Source organism: Argopecten irradians, chromosome 2, assembly GCF_041381155.1.
Source record: "Argopecten irradians isolate NY chromosome 2, Ai_NY, whole genome shotgun sequence".
Classification (NCBI taxonomy): Eukaryota; Metazoa; Mollusca; class Bivalvia; order Pectinida; family Pectinidae; genus Argopecten; species Argopecten irradians.
The window spans coordinates 53,848,240-53,865,235 of NC_091135.1; the positions used below are offsets into that span (position 1 = coordinate 53,848,240).

The 16,996-nt window shown below is 34.3% G+C and overlaps 2 protein-coding genes across 4 annotated transcripts; one reads left to right on the forward strand and one right to left on the reverse strand.

The window, feature by feature from the left end:
• Positions 1-1,384: 1,384 nt before the first annotated feature.
• LOC138315952 (protein FAM210A-like) lies at positions 1,385-6,288 on the reverse strand. The gene is made up of 3 exons (XM_069257373.1): positions 6,135-6,288; positions 3,425-3,791; positions 1,385-3,147 (listed from the first exon to the last, which is right to left on the reverse strand). The coding sequence occupies exons 1-3, from the start codon at positions 6,286-6,288 to the stop codon at positions 2,676-2,678; spliced, it is 993 nt and encodes a 330-aa protein (XP_069113474.1). The 3' UTR covers positions 1,385-2,675.
• Positions 6,254-16,996, forward strand: LOC138315951 (mRNA cap guanine-N7 methyltransferase-like). Of its 3 annotated transcripts, XR_011207567.1 has the most exons (12): positions 6,540-6,667; positions 8,415-8,491; positions 9,131-9,275; positions 9,596-9,727; positions 10,319-10,443; positions 11,176-11,357; positions 13,224-13,394; positions 13,760-13,877; positions 14,181-14,318; positions 14,659-14,692; positions 15,159-16,583; positions 16,616-16,996. XR_011207567.1 is itself a non-coding variant. In XM_069257372.1 (11 exons), exons 2-11 carry the CDS (start codon positions 8,477-8,479, stop codon positions 15,308-15,310), a joined length of 1,212 nt encoding a protein of 403 aa, XP_069113473.1. In that variant the 5' UTR covers positions 6,254-6,392; positions 8,415-8,476; the 3' UTR covers positions 15,311-16,996. The 3 variants fall into 3 exon arrangements, 2 of the variants coding, with proteins under 2 accessions (XP_069113473.1, XP_069113471.1); XM_069257372.1 differs by lacking the exon at positions 6,540-6,667 and adding an exon at positions 6,254-6,392 and having other exon boundaries at positions 15,159-16,996; XM_069257370.1 differs by having other exon boundaries at positions 15,159-16,996.

The window sequence follows — 16,996 nt, forward strand, 5'->3', positions numbered from 1 at the left end:
ATTTTGCTTGTTACGAGCATTTTTCATTGGCTTAAAAATTTACTTTATCAGCCCATTAAGGAAAAAATGGCGTCGCTGTTTATAACGTTGCTTCTGATTCGCTGAGATGACTGCGTAATGATTTCATAGACAGAAGAGTCCCAAAATGAATTTTGAATATTGAAGAGATTATCTTTAGTAAATTGAATTATTAATTTGAATATATTTTTATGTTATGGAGATATAACACAAAAAATCTGAGTGTACTCTCATCATAAACCACTTCGCGGTTTATTTACAGTATACTCAGATTTTTGTGTTACGCATGTATCCCCATAACATAAAAAATCTATTCAAGTTAATCCTTAAATATTACTACATGGTGCACAACACAAAATGACGGATGAAGCATGATAACTATGTCAGGTCATTCTGACCCTTTGGGTCAGATGATTTATTGATTTGTTATTTTAAACTAACTTGTATTTATGAGTTTAGAAATCAAAATGTAGGACACAGGCCAAGCTGTTTTACTTGTTCAGACAGTTCCCTTTATTCATTTTCACAATATATTAGGCCTAATTGATAGAATTTACCTCACTTATAAGCAGCGAACCTATAGATTCCCCAGGTGTGAAGCTAACGTTCCCACAAAATCTATGGAGAGTGTCTGGCAAACTTTCTCATTAAAATAGATCAAATTTTGAAATTTTGGTTTTGGCTTAATTGTGAAACAGAATCTCAAACAGTGCCACTAATAAGAGATATATACCAGTAGCTGCCTCCATAAAGTGTAAGCCTCAACCTCCATGATTCTGTATCTTTGTTATGGGAAGAACCAATCTACATATAGAATCCTCAGAAAATATTTTTCTTGAATTTCTTCTGAAGTCGGAGGTCAAAGTTAGGGTCAGAGTGATCTATAATTTGGTAGGATCCTACCCTTGCAGCATCTTGGTTCATTGATAACCTCAGATATGCAATACTTCAGTTAAAAGTTAGACTGGCCCCCAGACCCTAAGTTGTTGATAAAACTGTCTCAGCAGAGTTCATTGGATTATCTCCCCATAGTTTGAAATTAGAATCAGACATGTAGTGGAGACAACAATAATCAAGCCAAACTTTAGTGATTTTTTTCAATAATCTGGAGACTGGTGGCCAGTCTAGTTAAAATTATACAAGTAGTCAAGGCGACAGACCATTAAAAATATTTTTAAGTGTAGGTCAAGGGTCAATATGTGGGTCAGTGTGACCACCTTGAGTTAACTATGGTATGAAGTACACTGTACTGAACTGATGATCAAAATAATTATACTAAATGACAAGTAGTTGAGATAATGATAAAGCTTTTTTTTCTTTATTAAACTGTTAAACAAGATATAAAGAACAAAGAATAAGAAGTAAATCATATCATAAATTATTTAATAAGTTTATTGTTAATATTTTTTTTAACTCTGCATGAACAAGCCAACATTCTATAAACTGCTGTGTGTGTTCAATCAAGAACTTTAATTACAAATTTGCATACAATAAATTACAGGAATGAGAATCATGAACTTACGTTGAAATTTATCAATTAATGTTCATATATTATTTCCTGGCTAACTTCAATCATACAAAAGATTTTCCTTTGGCAAATACTCACAGGTAAAACAAAATAGAAGGAATATTCAGGACTTACATTCACTAAATGGACAAAACCAATCCTGCGCAAGAATATACATATATGTATTTATTCTCTCTGTTTAGTGTGACAATGATAACTTTTACAAAATTCTATATACCACATCAGAGTCTATAAAACAAAGCACAACACAATATAATCAGAATATGTTACCATCATAATCACACATTTGTGTATAGTTATTGTAAACATTCTTTAATAAGTTATTCAACTTAAGGTATTAACAATGAAATCAATGTACATTTGTATGTTTGAAAAATAATCTAAAACACTAAGAAATTCAATACAGTAAAATCAAGTGAACAAATTTCACTTCATAAAGTGTATTATCCGGGTAGGTAATTGTATATGACTTCAATTTACTCGTTTGAATTCAAACTTAAGATAACATAAGTACTCATGGTAACATATACATTTCATTCAAAGATATACTACAGGTAGCTTATTTGACCATTTTGGTGTAGCAAGGGAGGTAACTGAGGTGAGAAAAAGTCTAGAAAGACAGTTTATACACACATGGTTCCCAGAATACTCCTGCCACAGTATGAACCAAATTCTTTTCTCCCAAATTATGGATTCAAAAGAATTTGGGCACAAGACCTAAAATTAATTTTAAATTGGTTCCTTTTTGACCCTAGGTATCATACCATGTGACAGACAAAAAATGCCGCACCATGCATTGTTAGTTCTATCCCGGCCCTCCCCCGAAAAAAAGGGGAAAAAAACTGTGTAAGGACATCCGATCTAATCACCTGTGATTTATAAAGAAAACAAATACCCGGTACTTTCTTTCTCAACACTTTCTGATTGAAGATAAAGAAAACTTTTAGACGACTGAAATTATATCTGTCAATATGTCATAGTTTTCCACCTGTCTTGTGCCAATTAAAACTGCTGCACACTATGTGATAAAAGGCATTAAAATTTAAAGTCACAGCTCTTACATTCCACCAAATAAGACATATTTCTTTAAATCTGTAACACATTTGTTAAAATAATCACTGACTAGAAGTTATTTGTTAGCACCATTTCCATTACTTTTCCTTTTGGAATATTTTTTCAGCTGAGATGATTTCAATTTAAGAAGAAACCTGTCTCGTCTTGATTTAAAGTTTGAAATAAACCTCCTGCCAGCAGCTTTCACCTTTCTTGTCCTCTGAGCATTAGCAGCCCTCCGCTTAACCCTCGCCTTTGCCCTACTTTGTTTGAACTTTATCGTGCCCTGGTCCTTAGCATCCTTCACTCCTTCTTTGAACATGCTCCGTAATTTGTCCTCCTGCTTCAGCGGTGGAATTTTTGCTGTCTTACGCATATACCTGATGACCATATTTGTTCCTCCAATCGTTACTGTGTACCGGGCTGGTGTAGCCAACTTGTACATCAGATATGCTAGAGCCACGTTTCCTAAACTCGATGATTTAAATGGATTTGTAATCGTTTCACTGAAGCCTAATCTTTCTAGAAGTGCCACAATGTCCACTCCACTGAAAAATAATTTGTTTAAGCATTGGTTGTCATATTTTTGACATGCATTGGTGTATAACATACATTGGGTGTTCTAGCATATCTAGTGGTGTGCGTTAGCAACATTGCATTTCAAATATATATTATATGAAATATATATATATATGTAATTTTTTTTTTTTTAATTGAAATGTCATCTCATGAAATAAAGTATAATGTTGTCTAAACATGAAACATCATCAAAGATTTCCCTACTGATATTTTTGTTGAACTAATAGATAAGTGGTTAATAATTACCTATCTACTATTCCGTAGAAAGTCCCAAACCAGACACATGAAGTTAGCAGATGTACGCCAATGAGAACCTTTCCATGTTCCTTATAAGTTTTCTTAAACCTCTGCACCAACGTCAGCTGTTCTACTGGCTTTTCAATGCTATCTCTCTTTTCTTCTGGAATGTTTTTAACTTCATCAGATGAATTTTGTTTCTGTTCTTGTCGTGTCTGCACACTAAAGCGCCTGACATGATTCTGTTTGCTGTTTATCTGCACCCAATCACTGCCACTACTACCAGTAAACAGAGGTATACTTCCCCGACGGACGCTTTTACTGTGAACATCTGTTGAGCAAAGTCGTGTGGTCACCATGACTGGACATGTTCTTTCTGAAAAGTGAAAAATAAAAGTGAGCTGTTTTTTCATGTCAAAATACAGTATTTTATTTTAGTAACTCAACTTGCTAAATAAATTACGGTACACAAATTCATCAGCAATTAAACAAGAGATCCTAGAGGGATCTTGGCGCCCACCAAAGAATGATCTATATCTGACAAAGGAAAGATGGATCTTTTCTCTACTTTTTAAACTTTTGCAAACATACTACATATAAAATTTGAGACAGATTGCTTCAGTACCTTTTGAGAAATAGCGGTAACAAACTTCAACTATCAAAATCCAAGATGACTCCTTGGCGGCCATCTTGTTGATCAATCGGTCCCAAATCACAATATGCACAACTAGGGCCCTAGGGGAACCTACATATGAAATTTGAGACAGATCCCTTCAGTGCTATCTGAGAAATAGCCATAACAAACTTTAACTATCGAAATCCAAGATGGCGGCCTGGCAGCCATCTTGTTCACCGATCGGTCCCAAAATGCAATATGCACAACTAGGTCCCTAGGGGAACCTACATATGAAATTTGAGACAGATCCCTTCAGTACTATCTGAGAAATAGCCATAACAAACTTTAACTATCGAAATCCAAGATGGCGGCCTGGCAGCCATCTTGTTCACCGATTGGTCCAAAAATGCAATATGCACAACAAGGGCCCTAGGGGAACCTACATATTAAATTTGAGAAAGATCCCTTTAGTACTTTTTGAGAAATGGTGATATCAAACCTTAACTATCAAAATCCAAGATGGCCGCCGTTTTTCCTATCAGACTCAAAATCTGTATGGCACAAATAGGGACCAAGGGTAACCTCCATGTGAAGTTTGAACAAAACTCCTTCAGTAGTTCTCAAGAAATATCGATAACAATTTTCAACTGCCAAAATCAAAGATGGCTGCCTGTCGGCCATCTTGTTTTTCTGATCAGCCGCAAAATCTGTATGGCACAACTAGGGACCAAGGGTACCCTCCATGTGAAGTTTGAACAAAATCCCTTCAGTAGTTCTCAAGAAATATCGATAACAAACTTCAACTGCCAAAATCAAAGATGGCTGCCTGGCGGCCATCTTATTTTTCCGATCAGCCTCAAAATCTGTATGGCACAACTAGGGACCAAGGGTAACCTCCATGTGAAGTTTGAACAAAATCCCTTCAGTAGTTCTCAAGAAATATCGATAACAAACTTCAACTGCCAAAATCAAAGATGGCTGCCTGGCGGCCATCTTGTTTTTCCGATCAGCCTCAAAATCTGTATGGCACAACTAGGGACCAAGGGGACCCTCCATGTGAAGTTTCTGCAGAAGATTTTAAGAAATAGTGATAACAACCATTGTTTACGAACGGACGCCGGATGACTGACCACGGACGCAGGGCGATTTAAATAGCCAACCATCTGATAGTGGGCTAAAAATTAACTGTTTTGAAAATGAAATCAGCTTAATAAGCTTAAAAAACCATATACGCTTGGAACTAAAATCACATAATTTTTTAATAAAAAAAACATAAAATGTATAAAAATAGCATTGATTTGAAAAGTAAATTGGAAAAATGGCTTCATTTATAATTTTTTATGTTACTTATATACAATGTACATATTGCATATGATCTTAAACTATGATATGATTACAAAAATAGTAACTAGTTACGGTATTTATCAATGCTGTATTATTTAATAGCAATAATTCAGTCTGAGGCTTGCTTGTAAGTTTGATAGTGTGTACGTGAGGGAACTAAGTTCAATGCGATTGCGGTAATACATTTCGCAATTCCTTTATTTAAAAACAAATCCCTACATAATTCCATCTTCACTTAATTGTAATAGAAAGTAAAATGATCAACTTTAGACCTATTGAATTAATCATGATCTATAATGTACATTTGTAGGTATTCATGCATGTAAAGATATGCAAGTTAATGTTTTGTATTGTCTTGTATTGTTTATTATGATAAAAATTTAATAAAAAATATTTAAAAAAAAAATCAGAAACCTTATAGGATATGTTTTTGCCAAAACTAAACCCATTTTATTACTTGGGTAACAATGCAAGGGTCCAATTGGCCTGTATTACTCAGCTACTAATGTGACGCTACCCAAATTGGTACACTTTTACAGGCCAATTGGACCCTTGAATGTTACCCTTAATAAAATAGGTTTAGTTTTGTCAAGACACAAAATATAGGCCTATCTGGAACTCTGCAATCTACATTATTATAGCACAGCTATAATAAAGTTTTTCACAAAATTTCCGTTTCTTAATATTAGCACATATTTTTATGCCGTCACAATAAATGCATTAGCATCAAAACTAGGTGTAGATTTAGTAGAAGTTTACCTGTGCCATGAGCCACTGTCCTCAAAGATGTCCATATCCATGGACGCGCCCACACTCCTATCTGTTGTCCAGGTCCTGTGCCGCACCGGGAAGTTGGCTGCCGACATAAGTGTTGAACCGTTCTTTGAACGGTTATACGTGCTGAATTTAACATAGTTCTAGAAAATCTTATAAACCATCACCATTATAAGGAAACATCACTCAAACTGATGCAAGTTCACAGAAAATGACACAGCGACAAGTCAAAGGACACATGTGGTAAACAAGTTTCCAGAAACGAGAACGTCTATGTTATTACGTCATTACACGATAAATTTTACAATATCCAATAAATTTCTTAATGTCTCTAAGAAAACGTTTTACTTGAGAAAGATCCTACACATTCAATGGTTTATATTAAACAAAAATATATATTGATATTTTAAACCTTTTGCGGTGATAGTTTACGATATACATTCTGATTTCCAACATAAACACGACCACGAGCTGGAGAGAGAGAGAGAGAGCTGTTTCTGGCGCGTTTAAATTGACAGGTGCGTGTTGGACATTTAGTGACTCTTTGTGTCAAAAAAACCCTTGGTATTTATTCGTTTATATTTGAAGATAACACGATAACAATTAAGATTGATATTTTGAGTTTATTACAGCTTCAAAACCGCACTTTGTAAATTTCAATATAAAATCAATCTGAGTAGATGGGTAATTAATTCATGGTAATAGAACTATTTAAAACTTTAAAGTTAGCCTATTTACTGTTCATAAGAACTATATGATAATGTTTATTTGCAACATACACCAATGCCTTTTAGCACATAATACATTTACAGCAATGCAATGATAGAAGTTGTGCAATGATGGACAACATTGACTTAATTTCCAGTACTGTTTTGTACATTTGCAGTGTATAGACTATGATAGAAGTTGTGCAATGATGGACAACATTGACTTAATTTCCAGTACTGTTTTGTACATTTGCAGTGTATAGACTATGCAAGACTATCCTTCATTTACTGTATATTTTTTTAAATACATGTCTCCAATATTTCAGGGGTTTCTATTATGGAAGTTTCGATACTTTTGTATGTTGAACATGGCCATGATTAAGTATGAATTACTGTTTTAATATCTGCTCCCGGAATACAAGTATGTCATAGTATTAAAACTGAAGGCCAAATAAGACCTAATAAGGAGAAGAAAAAAAACAACTGATGTCCACAGAGTCTGCAGATGTACATCAAAGGACCAAACTGCCTGACACAAAGCCTTTCGTTTTGATATTATGACCTATTTCAGGGATGGGTATTACAACAGTGAGAGTTATTCCTGGAATACTGAGGATGTTGTTAAGATAGCTAGTTAGGCCACAGCAAGGATTTATGAGTGAGAAATATTTGTCACTAAGACCATGATGTTGTGCGATGACTTATTTTCCTTTGATATCTATCGGAGCAACTTTTATTGATGTAGCTTGCAGGGTCTTACTTTCTGAAGCGGGTCGTCATTTCATGAGCTGTCGTATTTTTTTAATGAAAATTTTAAGACATTTTTTCTAAATCTTCCGTCCTTAAAACAAGGACTAAACATCATGAAATTATTAAGCTTTACATGGGTGTTTCTTTTGACTTATAAGAGTAAGAGAAGTATTTGTTGAGAAAAATGGTTCTTATTTTCGGTTGATAGGTGTCTCGCATGGTGTTTAGTAGTGTAAATTAAGCGACAGTGACAAATCCCTCTCACATACAAATCCTTGAGCCACAAATATCTCATAATTAGGGAAGCTTATTAGGCTCACATAGGAAAATATTTTTCATTAGAACGAAAATGTACTATTTGGCGACTGGCAAATAAAACCACTAAATAATGAAATGGCGGCTGCCAAATAAAACATTTTCGTTCTCCAGAAAAATATTTTCCAAGATAAATTAAGTGGCAGCAGCTGCCATATAGTTATCTCTCGGCCGCCAAATAATTTTATTTGGTTTCATATAAGAGAATTTTCTTTATGATATTTTCAAACATTTTAGTTATCCTAAAAAAAAAAAATCTTATGTGAGCCTAATACGCTTCAGTACATGATTAACTCTATTGACAATAAAGATTTTTATTGGTGAAATTCTTCATGTAAGTTGATAGTTTCTAATCATTAGATTTACCTGATATTATAGTAGGCTCAATTTGCAAATCTTGACATATATTTATACATCACTGTATAACTTTTCTCTGAAAGTTATGCATGTAATAGCAGTCTTTTAATTATTAAAATAATTCTAATCTTTACAGCTGGTTGATACTTCATTGTTAGCCCCTGAAAAACCTCAAGTCACAAATATATTTGACCTAAGATGGCAGACTCAAATGTAAGTATGATGTGTTTTTTTTTTTGGTTCTACCAAACACCTGTAAAAACAAACAAATAGACCAGTTCCATTAACATCCGGTTTAGACATGTTACACCACATATATTACATCAACATGTGAAAAGGCAAATGAAAAAGTTGAATATGTACATTTATGTAATTAGACAGTTTTATATCATTAATCAAAATTTATTCCATCTAGGTTTTAAAAAATATGCATTGGATTTTCAAAAAGAAGTGCTAAAATGAAATTATTGCATTTAGGTTCAAACAATAGATAAAATCTTACCATGTGACATGTGCTGAAGATATGCTGCTATTATATGTGCTGACATCATCCTTTAAATAATTTACAGCATAAATACAGCATGTGCTGCAATCATGCTAAATTCCATTGATAAGCATATTTATGCTTTTATTGCTAAGATGCTAAGTCCAGCAGATAGCTGACCATAAAATAGATACCATATAAGGAAGCACTGAAATGATAATCAAATCATACAGATTCAAATAGAAGAGAAACTAGAAAGCAAACAGAAAATGGATAATTTTCTATGGTCCAAGTACATGTCTCTGTATAGATTGTACCATTGAATGTTGATAATCCTAATTGGTATTGATTTGTGAATTTCAATGCAGCCACATATGGAGAAACAAGATGATCATGCATCTACTGTGGCTAAGCATTACAATGAGTTACAGGAATCTGGTCTAGAGAAGAGAAAGGAGAGTCGCATATTTCATCTCAGAAATTTTAATAATTGGATAAAAAGTGTCCTGATAGGTAAGTTAATCCTATCTTACTTAGTCAATTACAATATTTGTTAACAGGTTCTGCACAGCATCAATACATTCTGCTGTGTGTAATTGTGGGCTGATGTTAATCAATTATGATTTCAAACCGATTGCCCATCACTATATATCTGTATGCATAGCTTCTTTTAAATTCTGCATGTAAGCATCAAAACATTTCTGTACAGCTTTTCCTATAAATCCTTTATACAGCCTTTAAAGTTTCTATAAATATCCAAAAGCTAGAGTGATCAAAATTGTTTAAGATATGTTATCTTACAGAAACAATATCAACTCTTTTTTTTCATCCAGGAGAGACAATCCAAACAGTACGTCGTCAAAGTAATGAATATAAGGATCTCGCAGTACTAGATATGTGTTGTGGTAAAGGTGGTGACTTACTCAAGTGGAAAAAGGGACAGATCTCAAAAATAGTGTGTGCAGGTACAAAAATGAATTAAATATTTATGATGAACAAATTAAGAGAGGGCTTTGTATGAATATTTTGATGAATTATGTAGTTTTTTGCCTGGTTTTTCTAATGCAAGTGTAAACGCCACTATTAGAAAAATAAGAAATTGTCACCCTATATTAACATTTACTTGTCACTTCTACTATATAAACTAACCAAGGCAAAGTGAAGTATATGACGGTATAACTGACACCCAAAACTTGACCATTATGACATCACTAATGTTGAAGTGGTGATGTCAACTGATCATCGTCAAAATGACTGTTCCATCTCATGGATTAGATTGTCGTTGATAAACGGTTTTCCTGGTATAGCTTAGATAATGTTAATGCAGAAACCCTAAAATGAGTTGATAAATAAATATAAGCTAGCGCACATTATGAAGATTGTCTGCAAAGCTCTGTCATCTATATAGACCATAGATGCCATAGGAAGATAGTTTAATGGTTATTTGTCTTGTCAGTGTGACATTTGTCTTGGTTGGCTTCATATAATAACCATGCAATACATGGAAAGCTATATGATAGTATAAAATGTATTATAACTTATCTGATGACTTTCAGACATAGCAGCCACATCTGTTGAACAGTGCCAGAGTCGCTATCAGGAAATGGTTGACCGTTCCCGCAATGATCGAGGACCTAACAGAATCTTCTCTGCTGAGTTCATAGCTGCAGATTGTACTAAAGTAAGCTATTAAAACTCTAATTAGCTTATATTTTACTATTGTATTTACAAAGATTTATTGTAAATAGTCATGGGTTGGCTTTCACTTTAAAACCACTGTAATGCAATTAAAATCATCCAAAGAAATGCTTTTTTTATTTTATTTATTTTTTGTTTGTTTGTTAAAGATGCTCCACTGCCGACAGAGCATAAATGATATTCATCATTTGAATAATAATTGGTGTTTAATCGTGTATATATATGTCTAATTATCACAAAAAAGTATACAAAAAAAATTATTTTGCCTTTGGTGCATGAGCAATCAAACTTAATTCCATATAGGATATATTTCCCGGAATTTTTTCGGGATGCAATTAATTATATTTTTATATTTTCATTTTGAAGTAAAATAAGAAGCACAAACTTTTCAATGGCGGTAATGGTGTAAATTAAGTAACTTTTGTAACCGAAGAACAATACTAAATTGTCTGCTCCTGTTTTTAATAGTGAACAAATACCATTTGTCAGCAGTGGAGCATCTTTAAATAAGTAATTCAAATTAGATAGGATATGAAGGCGAGATTACTGATAGTCATTTGTGATGTGGATATGAAGGCAAGTCAATATACCAGTAAATAGAAAAAGATGGACTTTGACCTGGCTGCACACAGATGTGATATTTCTCTGTTATTTTTGTTTCTGTAAACCTACAAATTTGACCAGATAATAAAAGTTGATATATCTTTTACTGTAGAAGAGACTTAAAGACCTTTACCAGGACAGAGACACGCTGTTTGATATCACCAGCTGCCAGTTCTCCTTCCATTACTGTTTTGAGAGTTATCCCCAGGCCAAATTAATGCTACAAAATGCCTGTGAATGTTTAAAACTTGGGGGTTACTATATTGGAACAACACCAGACTCATATGAAATTGTGTAAGTTACACTTTTAGTATATTTCATGGAAGTATAACAACTGTTTTGCATTATAAAGATTAGAATTGAAGCTTGATTAAATTCATGTACAAATGTAATTATTATATTGTATTGCATAAATGAGGTAAGGGTTTATAAAACACAATAATAAAAAGCTGACGTCTGTATAAAATCAAGAACTTATATTAGGATGCAAGATGCGACCCTATCAACACAATTTCCACATTGTGTCTTTTTTTAGCCCACCATCATCAGATGGTGGGCTATTCAAATCGCCCTGCGTCCATGGTCCGTCGTCCGCCGTCCGTCCGTAAACAATGCTTGTTATCACTATTTCTTAAAAACTGCTGCAGGGATTTTGTTCAAACTTCACATGGAGGGTCCCCTTGGTCCATATTTGTGCCATACAGATTTTGAGGCTGATCGGAAAAACAAGATGGCCGCCATCTTTGATTTTGGCAGTTGAAGTTTGTTATCGATATTTCTTGAGAACTACTGAAGGGATTTTGTTCAAACTTCACTTGAAGGTTACCCTTGGTCCCTAGTTGTGCCATACAGATTTTGAGGCTGATCGGAAAAACAAGATGGCCGCTAGGCAGCCATCTTTGATTTTGGCAGTTGAAGTTTGTTATCGATATTTCTTGAGAACTACGTAAGGGATTTTGTTCAAACTTCACATGGAGGGTACTCTTGGTCCCTAGTTGTGCCATACAGATTTTGAGGCTGATCGGAAAAACAAGATGGCCGCCAGGTAGCCATCTTGGATTTTGATAGTTAAGGTTTGATATCCCTATTTCTCAAATTTAATATGTAGGTTCCCCTAGGGACCTAGTTGTGCATATTGCATTTTGAGACCGATCGGTCAACAAGATAGCCGCCAGGCAGCCATCTTGTATTTTGTTATTCAAAGTTTGTTATCGCCATTTCTCAGAAAGTACTGAAGGGATCTGTCTCAAAATTCATATGTAGGTTCCCCTAGGGCCCTAGTTGTGCACATTGTGATTTGGGGCTGATCGGTTAACAAAATTGCTGCCAGGCAGCCATCTTGGATTTTTATATTCAAAGTTTGTTACCGCTATTTCTCAGAAAGTATTGAATAGATCTTTCTCAAATTTCACATGTAGGTTCCCCTAGGGCCCTAGTTGTGCATATTGTGATTTGGGACCAATTGATCAACAAGATGGCCGCCATGGAGTCATCTTGGATTTTGATAGTTGAAGTTTGTTAGCACTATTTCTCAAAAGGTACTGAAGCGATCTGTCTCAAATTTTATATGTAGTATGTTTGAAAAAGTTTAAAAAGTAGAGAAAAGATCCATCTTTTCTTTGTCAGATATAGATCATTCTTTGGTGGGTGCCAAGATCCCTCTGGGATCTCTTGGTTTTTTTAAGTTTTAAGGATAGCCTTGTGATTGTAATTTTGTTTGACTAGTCTACCAGTACAGTAAAATATTCCTTAGATACTACTGTTAAAGTGGAAATTGACACAAAGGGGAATTCATGCTAATTATGCGAAGGTAGCTTGATTGCGAAAAGTTTCCCAGCATGTAATATTTTATAAATGTATGAACTTTGTTGTTAAAAGACTAAAAGTGTATATATATATCCTTAAAATAACAACACTGTCATGTGTGAAAAGTTAATGCATGTAAATTGTAAAATTAAGTATGTGTGAAAATATCCATGTCACTCCTATGTAAAGCCGACCTGATCAGTAGGACCACTTCCAAGAGTTACCAATTTACACAGAATATGAATTGTGTATCAAGACCAAATGGTTATTTAAAGACTTGGTTATTTCTTTGTCCCTTGCATGGTTTCTATTGTTTAATTTTATATACCTGTGATGGTACCTGATTTGTTGTAGACGGAGAATCCGAGACTCCCCTGACCGTTGTGCTGGTAACGAAGTGTATAGTGTGAGTTTCTGCTCCGAGGATGTGGACAATATTCCCTTGTTTGGGGCCAAGTACAACTTCCACTTGGAGGGAGTAGTGGACTGTCCAGAGTTTCTCGTGTACTTCCCAGTATTAGAAAAGTAAGAGAACGGATGTATTGTACCAAATACAGATGAAACGAGTATTGATTATAACTGAAAAATGAAATTGTTACTATGTTATTAATTCACTAACTGATTTAACTACAAGAGCATTAGCTGGTATTTCATATATAATTTTGTGTACAAGATAATTGATGACTTATTTATTGCTGTACACTATTATCTTTATTAGGTCATTGGACTGGCATTGTTAGGACGACCTATAACCATTGTGCCTTGTGTCATTTCCAACTGATAATTTCTTAGAATGTGAAAAGTATGTCACGTTGCTTTACTATATCTGGAAAAGACTTCACTCTTAACTGTATAAAGTATCAACAATACTGTAAACCTTGTTGTTGTAGAATGGGAGAGGAGTTGGGCATGAAACTGGTATACAGGAAACCGTTTGATGAATACTTCGCAGAAAAGTCAGAAATGGGAGAACACCGTGGTCTGTTAGGGAGAATGTCTGCATTAGAAGTAAGTACCACTGTTAGGGGGATGTAAATATACATCAAGTTTCTTTGCTTTTATATTTGTGGCACCAAGAAAATGGCACCAAGAAAACAAAGAAAGTTTCTACACATCTAACATTTCATTTTTATATACAGTTCATTTTTGATAGACAAGATTTCATACTATTACTGTACATAATGGGATATATTGATAACAATCCTCAGTTGTAGCAACATGGATGTGAGAACCCCTAGAATAAGTAAGAAACTTTAAACTTGTCAAGTTTTCTCACACAACAAAGAACAAATCCAGTACTTGTATTTCCAGTGCTATCCTCCACCAGAAGGGACAGCTCTGGTAGGGACTAATCCCGAGGATTACAAAGACACACAGGCCTTTGTTAATAAACTCAAGGAAGATGACACTCGGCCAGACGACCTCAAACAACACCGTCCTGTCCGAGTGGTGAGTTTAGATTTTGGTTTACAACTATTGATACCAAAAACAGTGCTGATGATTTCATAAGGCTTCTTTGTACGTTCTCTGCAAATCCTTTGTATGACAATTTTTCTATTGTTTATCACTTGACACAATGTATAAGATAGATTAAAGAACTGTCAGAAACTATAAGGTCACCTGCTTTCCAAATGAAGTGTTTACAAAATACCAAAACCAATTCTATTGTTTGCTGGAACAAAATAGTATTTTTACTTGTTCTTGTTGATTCATTTGTCGTGAGGATAAGATAGGACAGTAAAATGTTATTAAACAACAAATCTTAAAATCATATATCTTCTGTTTATAGGGGACATTGTCAAAAGCTGAGTGGGATGCATCAAGTAAGTATTGTACTAGTCTACCTTCAGTGAATTTTGACTTGGAGCTCAGTACAGAAATTACAACACTTTGTTGTGTGATCAAGCTTTCACTATTTACTGAAAACATCTTTTTCAATTTCTAAAGTATTAAATCCAAAATGACTGCCATGATGTGTTTATGATAAAAGTTATCTTAGAAAATACATATGTAGACTTAAGTTCTACTGTTGCCATGCATTGAGGTGGAAACTACTAAAGGGACCACATAATGTGCTAAAAATCATTGATAACATTTAAACATTTATTTACATGATTGCACCTCAGTTTCCAACAACTAATAAAAACCTTGCTGTAGGTGTAGGACTCTTATTAGTGAATACATGAGTTAGTTGTGCTTGTCGACTCTTAATTTCTAGCAATGTATCATAGCTTTCTAAATAATCATGTGCATGCCATGTCTTTCATGTTGTTTTAACATCTTTTACAGCTATTTATGTAGCGTTTGCTTTCCAAAAAGTGAAGGACGTCAAAACTGGAGAATTATGGACTGAATCTACAGGTGAACGATCTAGTAAACGGCGCAGTGACCAGTTCACAGATACATCAGAGCCGCAACACAAACACCAGAAGGCATCCTAGGAGTGAGAAGGAGGGAGTGAAGTGTACTTAGTCACATCCTCATTGACCAAAGCTGTTCTTGAAGCAAACTATCTTTGGTGAACCTGTATTGCATTCATGCTACATTTTGACAAGCCTTGAAATGTCTTGCAACACAGACAAGGTTGTCTGCATAATGAGCAGACCTTTTGTGATTGGTGCTAGGTCAACATTTGGAACAATTAGACACTTCTGGTTGTTTCTCAAAAGATGAGATTGAAATCTGAAAGATCACACATCCTTCAGTTTTGACAATTTTTTCTTACTAAGAATGACTGACTTATAAATGTGTTTGACACTTATTTCTTAGTAAGAATGACCGACTTAAGAAAAGTGTTAAGACACATTTGTTATTAGGATCTGTGTACAATATGTGGAAAGAATGCCTTCCATTATACCTTTGTTAACTTGCCATTGTCAGAAATATTATTAAGCATTTTCATTGTATTATCAAATGCTATTGGATGTTGTACTCCCAGACTTGTGGGACTAGTGGTAGTGTATTTTTGTGGCCTTTTAGCCACCCGCAGTGTCAAACACTGACTTGTTTGTTAAGAGTTTGAATATAGAGTACATGTGAATACTCATGCCAATTTGGCGTTACAAATGTAGTGCAAATGTTACTTGTTAAGCATATAATCGTGAATATATTGTAGTAAAACTAAAATAGAAACTGATTTACATCGGTCAGACTTGTGCACATATGAAAGGAAGCAAGAGAATTATTAAGTATGCAGCTCAACTTATTGTCTCAAAATTGTAATTAGTCCTTATTTGCACATCATTTGGAAGCCATGCAGTAACTAATTCAACATTAAAAGTATTTTGTTATTTATCAAAACGAACTGAAAAATTCCAACAGTAAATTACTGGTATAGGTGTAATTTGTGTTCTTCAATATGAAAGCATTAAGTGCTTGTTATTAATGGTAATCAGCCTGACCAATCTTACAGTAATCAGTACATTAATGGTATTTTTTTTCTTCTTTCCTATGATTAAACAGATCACTGATAACAAAAACTGTATTTTTTTCAAAATTTCAGACGACATTAAAGGCCTAGGTAGAAATTGACTGTGTGAGAGTGTGTTTGGTTGTTTTTCACTATTAACAGCCAGGATCATTTAAGGACATGCCTCGGCTTAGTTAAGGGGATGATGGAAAGCTGGATTCCCTCTGCTGTCCTACTGTCAGGACCTAGTATGTGGAAAAGAGTATTTACTATGGGAGAATGAAATGTTAAACTACATGTACACTGTACTTACATGTTTTGCTTTTTTTATCTTCAGGTATTTTTACAAATTTTGCGTTGTTTGAAACTTTTTCATCCAAGAAAAAAATGATATTTGATATACTGGGCTCCTTTTTTAAACATTTTTTTTACTCCCGATGCAAATCACCATTTTTGCATTTTTGCAACCTGTTCATGTGTTTAGATGTGTTATGATTTGGAACCAAAATTTCAGTGATTCTGTGCGATTTTATTTATATCTGATCACACCACATATCCAGGGACCGCTATATCTTGTACAGGACCATTAGTAACATAATGTAGTCTTGTTTAACGTATGATAAACTCGATTAAGAACTCTATAACCATATCAAATGTCAAAATGTTTACCCTTTTTGTTTTGAATTTTAAACTATTAAATTAAATACAGTAGAGATAA